The 8,800-nt window shown below is 45.8% G+C and overlaps 1 protein-coding gene across 1 annotated transcript; it reads right to left on the reverse strand.

Annotated features, from left to right (window-relative positions):
- Nucleotides 1-3,079: 3,079 nt before the first annotated feature.
- On the reverse strand, nt 3,080-8,556 carry LOC119327376 (protein FORGETTER 1-like). Its single transcript, XM_037600490.1, has 2 exons — nt 4,574-8,556; nt 3,080-3,647 (listed from the first exon to the last, which is right to left on the reverse strand). The coding sequence occupies exon 1, from the start codon at nt 8,518-8,520 to the stop codon at nt 4,588-4,590; it is 3,933 nt and encodes a 1,310-aa protein (XP_037456387.1). The 5' UTR covers nt 8,521-8,556; the 3' UTR covers nt 3,080-3,647; nt 4,574-4,587.
- Between the last annotated feature and the right edge of the window lie 244 nt (nt 8,557-8,800).

Raw genomic sequence — 8,800 nt, forward strand, 5'->3', positions numbered from 1 at the left:
AATTGCATGTTGATAGTCGACTTGCAAGTAGGGGTGTGTGTGTGTGTCTTTTTGTCAAGGGATCCCCAGTTGCATGTCAAACATCAGCTCACAACTAGGGGGTGTCTGTTTGTTGACGACCCCAGTTGCAAGTTGCCCATCAACTCGCAACTAGTGTGTGTGTGTGTGTGTGTGTTTATTCGTGGCCCCCAGTTGCAAGTTGACCATCAGCTCGCAACTAGGGGATGTGTGTGTGTGTGTTGAGGGTCCCCAATTGCATGTTGATAAGTGGGCTCGTAGTTTCGTATTATTACAGTTGCAAGTCTACCCTCGACTTCGCAACTAGACCCATAGTTTTGTTGTTGTCCCAGTTGCAAGACCATCCTCTGACTCGCAGCTAGGCCCTAATTCTTTTCATCACAGTTGCAAGTCGACTCTCGACACGCAACCGGTATCATAAATTTGTGTTGTTGTCCCAGTGACAAGGCAACCCTCGACTCACAACTAGACTCATAGTTTGTTTTACATCCCAGTTACGAGTCCATCCTCGATTGGCAACTGGCATGTAGTTTGTTTTTCATCCTAGTTGCAAGTCCACCCTCGACTCGCAACTAGGCTTATAGTTGTCCCAGTTGCAAGTCCACCTGCGACTCACAACTCGTCTCGTAGTTTTGTGTAGTTTTCCCATTTGCAAGTCCAGCCTTGACCCACAACTCGTCTTGTAGGTTTTCGTCCTACTTTGCAAGTCCACCTTTGGCTTGCAGACCTTTTTTTATTCTTCGCCCCAATTGCAAGTCCACCATTGACTTGAAATTGGGCTCCTATTTTTTTTTGCCGCATTTACAAGTTCACATCTACTTGCAACTGGGGTGAGCGACCAATTTTTATTCGAGGTACAATTCCATCTTCAATACGCAAAATGTGAGCCCTCACCCTGACAGTTAATATTTTATTTTTTTTCTTTGTTTAGCTGCTCAACATTGTTTCATTTTTATTTTTTCCACCCAAACCATTTTTTTCAAATGTCCCACTTGTAAGCCCATTTTCGACCCTTTTTTAAGACATGCAACCGAATGAGAGGGAACCAAGTTTTCATGTGTATTCTTTTTTGAAAAAGCCACCATTTATATAATATTTAGTTCCAGCCCATTGAGTTAGTTCCCCATCTTTCGTTGAAATCTCATAGTTGTATACAAATAAGACACATCCTTTTTTAGGCATATCCTTTTGTAGATAAGGCTAGTTTGTTCACCAATGCAACAATTGTTTGCATTTTTCAAATTTTGTTTTGGAATTTTGTAAAAATGACAGCATTTTCAAAAAATGTGTTCACCAATTCGAAAAATGTTCACGTTTTTCAAAAATTGCTTTCATCAATTCAACAAAATCTAGAATTTTGAAAATATTGAGGTTTTCAAAAGTTGTTCAGAATTTTAATAGATGTTCTCATTTTCATGTTTGTAAATTTACAAGTTGTTTTAGCTATATATGAATTTTTAAGTTTCATGGACATTTTTATAAGTTTCCACTCACATGACCCTCGCATTGCCGCCCACCCGTGTACGTACATACATACGTATAGTGATACACACATGTGTGATTCTTTAAGGTATACATGTCAAGCAGCGGCAGCACAATGCGTATCATGCACACAAAAAAGCTGTAGCACAATGCGTGCATGAAGTGAAGCAGAGACAGCATAATGCGTACCATGCGAAAAAAAGGCGGCAGCACAACGCATGCTGTTATCGTGAGCAGCGGGGCGCCAGCGAGGCAGCCGCACACACACCTACAACTCCTGTAGTCCTTCACGTATATGTGCCAGGCGGAAACAGATTGTTTCAAACAAAAAAAATAACAAACAAAAAACAAGAGGGGTGTGTTTATGCTAGGGTGAGGTGGCATTGATGACATACTTAGATGTGACATAGTTATATCACATCTAGATGTGGCCTAGACAGACCCTATGTTTTTCTCCTAATTTTGTTGTTCTTTTTGTACATTTATACTTTACAAACAAACAAACAAAAAATGTACAAAATGCACAACAGAGTCCTACGATCTCCATCAATTACCGAAGACAATTATACATGAGTATTCCCTCGCAAAATAAATAATTATACATGAGTATGACACAAGAGCAATGCTTTTTTTTTGCAGAAAAACTTTCGATCTATTCATCATCAATCATGACAGTACAACGAACACCAGAAATAATAAATATTACATCTACTATGACTTGGGCTGCGGCTAGGTTTTGGTAGTCGGTTTCATCCCTCGTATTCTAGGGGCCCTTGTGCCTCGCCGTGTCCCCATCGAGTCGGAGCTACTAACAAGGTGCATTGGCAGTGGCGATGACACATGGTGGGTGGTCGCCTGGTTGGTTGCAAGGGTCTAACGTCATAGGTTGGCATGAGTCTCCATGTGTGATACAACGAGGTGTCATTGGTGGTGATCATTGGTGAAGTCAGAGTCGCTACCCTGTGGAGGAGTTTGATGCTTGATGGCAACCTCGATGATGCCCTTTTTTCAATATCGTGTGTGTATTTATGTGGGTAGACAGATTAGCATGGTGTAACTCTGTATTGTTGTGGGTTGTTTTGCCGAGCTCTGGGTGGTCGCGGTTTGCCGCACGGTATGACACGGTAGGGTGCTCTCTGACAGCGCGGTGGGGGCTGAGAGGAGAAGATGAACCTTGATGTCACACACTGCACCATAGCTCCTCAGGATAGTGCTTCTTCCCAATACCTTGTCACATCCCAAGTTTTTCAAATTTGGAATGTCGATAATAAAATCACAGGGAATTAAAATTTTCACTATTTTTTTTGTGATTGATTGCTTTTACCTAGGAATGACTAGGAGTTGTTTGAAAAATTCGCTCAAACAAATTTGGAATGATTTAGAAAGCTTAAATTGTCATTTAGGGGGATTTTGATTTGATTATTAACCATTTGTCTGGGTTTTTTCTTTTGTTTTTTGAAATGGAGACAAAAGCTTTGCTTTGTCTGGGTTTATAATGCATGCACATATGCAATTCCCCAAAAAATAAAAATAAAATGCATGCACATATTCTTAGGCTCTCAGCTTGACCAGCTAAATGTATGTTGGACACCAAAAGCATTTCACTGAGTTCACATTTCCAATAAGTTTCCAACGACAATCTAAAATGAAGGAACTCACAACTAGAACCTCATAACGTCAAGGATGCATCCACAGCACTGAACTCTAGTCACATCAGGGGCCCACATGCCATAGAACGTCCCCCCAAGTGCAAGATGTTATCAGGTTTTCAAGCAGCCAAACTTTAAGCCTACATACATGTTTCTACCCCCAGGCCCCAGCCAAAACGGATAAAAGGCCAACCAAATTCAGGGCACCCAAGCACCATTACAGCAAAGCAGTAAACTGCAGACTCAACCAAAAGACCACCCACACCAGGGAGGGAGGAGAAGACGCTACAACTAGAATCCGACGCCATGGATTTCGTCGCCCCACCCCTCCTTCCATCAATCACTAGAGCGAAGCTACTCCATGATCTGCATCGCCAACGGCTGCCGCACAAGATGAATGAATCCATGGTTCTAGTAGCAGGGGTGACCTTAAGTTCTTGAGTGGTAGATAGATCCCTCGACACTCCACCAGGTAGCCCCCAGTATCAGATGCCAAACCTGTTTCAGAGAGATCCAGGTTTTTCAATCAGAAACTAGAGATTGTTTAAGCGCAACAATGGCACCTTTAAAAGCACTTGCTTAACACCATCCCAAACTGTCCTAGTAAAAACAATGCACTCAAACAGAGGACATATTGATTCAATTTCAGTACAGTGGATACACTAAAGAGGTTTAGCCATAATGTCATATGTCATCACTTTATTTTGGGATAGAGGCCACAAAAAACCCTTGGATTTTGGGTGGCACCTTCACATGCCACACAACAGGAAGAAAGATAGGTTGGACACCTCTAAAATTAACAATGACACACAAAGACTACACCCCCTTAGATTCATATTGCCATAATTAAAGAATCTTCCTGTTCCGACTAAACCAGACTTAGCTATTGACTCAGGATCATACCACAGACTCATAAGCTCTACTGAAAAGGTTATCAGAAAGGTACCCTCCGATCCATATTAATTGGCGCTGATTTAGTAGGGAGTACTACATCTTAACTGTATCTCATCCCAGAGATCAAACACAGTTTTGTTCTTTTCATTAACTAGACAGTGCAAGTCCCCAAACTGTTTAGCTAATGGGGAATTTCCAAACGATATATCTTCCAAAAACAAGCAGTTTTACAGTTTACTAAATGCCGTTGACAGGGGAATCACTATTCTTCATTCATTGATGGCCCTTCAACTTGTGGGTGACAGAATATGTTTTTTAGCAAGACTTGAGCAAGAAAAAGAAATACTCCAATAAACAGAAGATGTTGTATTTACTTTCCTAATCTCGGAGCTAACCATCATCCATCACACCAAGCTGTGCTCTCCCACCCCATGAAGAAAGAAGAAGAAAGCTTAAACCTCGAAAGCTACCTCCTTAGCTACAGAAATTTGGTAGACAACACCAGACCGAAGAATGTGCAGAGAAATAACCTGTAGTTTACACATCATTCGTCGATGTCCTGGACCCACTGCAGACCTTCTAACACTGACTCGACTGCTGTGTTTGGAATGACTAGCCCAACAATCCGATGGTTGTCATCTGTTGTCTCCAGGCGTACGACACGTATCCTCTTGTGAGCCTGTCGGGCCTGCTTATTCAGGGCCTTTTCTACCGCGCCCCACACAGGAAGTATTAGACCACCCAAAACATTAATCTCCTGTAACCTTCTGCCCACAGTACAATCGCTTCCAAGTCTGCACTTGGGCCCATGCATGCACTGCTTGGACGACACATCATATTCTTCCTGCCAGCCTTCCCCAGTTTTGCCAGACGATGAGGCCTTCTTGTACTTTCCTTCTAGTTCAGCCAAAGGCATCTCCTTCGAAGCTTCCCCAACGGCAGGGCGAGTTACTCTGTACATTCCTTCCGTTGAGCCTTCAAACGCTAGTATGAAATGCCTTCTGCCCATCCACTCTCTCCGGGACTCGTAAAACCCTTCATTAGAAGAACACGCACCATCTTTCTGCCTTTCTTCAAGCATTGCCTTAGCCGACTCCCAAGTAACTCCACGGTCAATTGTAAGAGTGAACAATACCGTGGAAGCACCAGATAGGCTATCAACGTGAACTGTCTTCGGCGGTTCTTTCATTTCAACCCTTTTTGCTTTAATATCAACAATACCAGAATCAAGCCGTCCTTCACTTCGTGCATTCTGAATTACTACGTCGAGTATGCTTGTGAAGAGATCAAATAACCTATTCTGGATGTTTGGAGCTAATCCCAGAATACGGTTGAGGAAACGGGCCACATCATGCATATCAGAATCAACAATCCTACCAGTAAGCTTTCCTCCATGTTTTCCAATGCAGATTACAGCATCCCTGATAATTCCAACTGCCACTAACGCAGCTTTTGATCTAGTGATGAATTCTTGGAGACTAGATTGATTCTCAGAGCATCCCAAAGGCACAACTGGAAATGCATCCTGTTCCATTATACCCCTGTACATCAATGTCAGGGCCTTTTTTCCATAACTGCTGTCATAGTTAAAAGCACTAAGTGATGGTCCAGCTCTTCGATCTCCTTGTGTTAAAGCTCCAAGAGACTCTAGTCGCTTTGCCACAATTGATGCAAATCGTTTTTCACCACCAAGGTTGGTAAAAAGAATCCTATATACAGGTGCAGAAGTTTGATTAGAACGATGTGTTCTCCCAAACTGCTGGGTTGCACGGTCTGCACTCCAAGGAAGTTCAAGTGTTATGTGTACTCTTCTTCTCTGATTTTTTACCCTTCGATCAGCATGTAAGGAAACACCAGCTGATCCTGCCTCCGATATTATTGCGATGAACTTTTCTCCGTCCATGAATAGCTGCTTTTCATGCATATTGATCATGTCCAATGCAATTTCTTTCGTGTTCCGCGCCTGGTAAACAACACCTTTTCCATCTGATGCTCTTATTAGCATGCCACGCCTTCCAGTTATTTCTGCAACATTGTCTGGACCACCTAGCTGATCAATGATATCATCTAGAGGATTATTAGGCAAATCTAAAGCACGGATGATTTCTAAAATCTTTGACTTCCTGTCCACTGCACTGTCATATCTCTTTGATAGTTCAGCCATGTAAGCATCTCTCTCTTTAAAATAGCCTTCTATTATCTCCTTGCATGCATAACATAACCAATCATCTGTCAACGTTCCAGTCCATGGTGGAATTGGACAGCCAGGGTGAACACTTGTAGCACAATTGGAACAATGAAGCAACAGGCTCTTCTCCTCCTCGGTATTGCAGATCTGACACATATGCAATTCCTCTTCAGAATCTGTTAATTCATGGTCTGACTCCAATGGAGAGTGCGCATCCATTCCATCATCACTATCTTCCATTTTTGCGAGTTTCCTAACTCGTCCTTTTAAGGATACATCGGGTCCATAATGCCGCTTACGCTGGACCTCCGTAACCTTGTCTTCACCTTGCTGAGAACAATCAGGTTTTGGAGGCAAGGGATAGTTATCTTCTACCAGCTTAAGAAGCAACTCTCTAGGGCCAGAAATGAAGTCTTCCATTTCAACACCATATTTTGTGATAGCTTCCTCTGTTCGAGCTTCACCAGTGCTCTGGAGACCAACCACCACACATCTTTCTTCTGCTAAGGCTTCCTTCACCAACTTCACAACAGCAGGTACCTTTGCAGACATACACATATGCCTAAAGAAACGCTGATGGCTGGCCCAGTATAACCGCCATATCTGAGCCGAATTGCTCTTGTCTTCTGCATAGTACTCATTTGCCGATAGGAGCTCAACACGTAACTCAGCCCAAAATTCAGCTGCCTTTCTGTACATATTCATCATTCTGTCCTCTAGAGGTGCCTCCACAACATCAAAATCAACACCCTTATAACTAAGTGTGCGGCAAACATACATGCCCCTAGCTTTCATGTCCATAGCAACAAGTTCAAGGGCACCCACACCACCTTTCTCAAGAGCACCTAGAAATTGGTGAAAACTCTGAAATGATGTTCCGTCCCCCCAGAGACCAAGCCGGACCATGTAGCCTAAATTCCGAGGCTCTGATGCACCAGTTGCTGAGCAGTAAACCACTCGAGCTTCAGGTAACATTTCCTGGATCTCAAGAACTGATTTACCAGTGCGAGTGGGCTGACCTCCTGCCTCAGGAATCAGATTTTTAGCCTTGTGGCACTCATCAAACACCACAAGACCATCGTACTCAGATCCACACCACTCTACCAGCTGCCGCAAACGTGAATACCCTTTCTCAGAGGATGCTATTAAACTGCTATAAGTTACAAAAACAACTCCGTCTGTGATCCCAGTGGCCTTTGAGTCTAACTTAGAATATGGCAGCTTGTTCAACGCGTGCACTTGCACACATTTTGCACCAACATCATCCAGATCTCTGCGGGCATCATATTTCAAGTCTGAACCAATGGAAATCCACAATGCCTTATGCCTCCCCTGTTGCCAATTCTCCCAGATCAATCCAGCAATTGTACGCCCTTTACCAACACCGGCTCCATCACCGATGAAGAAACCTGCTCTAGCACCAGTAGGGAGATGGTGAAGATGCCTCTGACAAGCATACACTATTGTCTCAATCTGTAAGCATGACAATGCCCTGGTCTCATCCAATTCATCCATAATAGCCAGGCTGTAAGTAGGTTCAGGAGGCTGCACCGCTGATAAAGATGAAGTCTCTACCACAGGGTCCGGATGAGGAAGACCAAGAGACAGCTTAGGAGGCCTATAGTCCATGAAAGTTTCACCAACAGTGTCACCTTCGTCTTCCTCGCGCTCAACGTCAAACGCAACCTCGTTGATCTCCTCCGGCGGCTCGGGCGGCGGGACCATTGGGGCCATCGGCATGCGCGGCGGAGGCATCATCGGTAGGAAGGGCATGTGCGGCATTGGGACTGGGGGCGCGGGCGGAGGCGGTGGAGGAACGAAGCCCGGCCCAGGGGCGGCGGCGGCAAGGAAATGCTGGAGCTTGGAGATGTCGACGGCGAGGTCGACGTCGCACTGCGGGCAGCGGAAGCGGGCGAGGCCGTGCGGCACGTTGAGGATGGCCTTGCAGCGCGCGCAGGGCAGCTGGATCTTGGTGGGGTCCACGCCCTGCGCCCGCGGCCCGGAGCGGCGGGAAGCAGCAGGGAGAGGCGGAGGGGGAGGCGCCGGCTGAGAGTGAGGCTGAGGAGGAAGGGGAGGGGGCTGGGGCGGAGGCGGGGTAGGGGACGCCTTGGGCGGGGAGGAGGAGGGCATGAGCTCCGGGGGAAGGCGCTGCGCCATGCGGCATTTGGGGCAGATGAACTCGGTCATGCCGGGGGCCACGGCGAGGACGCCGCGGCAGCCGGCGCAGCGCACCTGGACGGCCGCGGGGGCGGCCGCCGCCGGGGAAGGGGAACCGCCGCCGCCGGCCATCGCAGGAAGGGGGAGAGCCGGAGAGGATTTCGGCAGTGGAGGTTTTTTTTGTTCGCAGGAGGGTTTGGTGAAAGAAAATAGGGCCGTGGACGTGGAGAGCATGCTGATCGAGAAGAAAAAATATGCCGCCCACTCAAACCTGGCCATACAGGCCGCGCTTAAGCGTCTCTATCAGACCCGTGTATCGTCGACCCGTAAAACTAATTTACAGTTCGCGGTAAAACGGCTTTGCAGGCTGGCGTGGGCTGCAGTCGAGCAGACCCTACATACTAGAACCGTA

The sequence above is a fragment of the Triticum dicoccoides genome, chromosome 7A, assembly GCF_002162155.2.
Source record: "Triticum dicoccoides isolate Atlit2015 ecotype Zavitan chromosome 7A, WEW_v2.0, whole genome shotgun sequence".
NCBI classification, from domain to species: domain Eukaryota; kingdom Viridiplantae; phylum Streptophyta; class Magnoliopsida; order Poales; family Poaceae; genus Triticum; species Triticum dicoccoides.

What these genes read in the sequence shown, in the direction of transcription:
- LOC119327376 (XM_037600490.1), bottom strand. Translation starts at nt 8,520, where the DNA reads ATGGCCGGCGGCGGCGGTTCCCCTTCCCCGGCGGCGGCCGCCCCCGCG.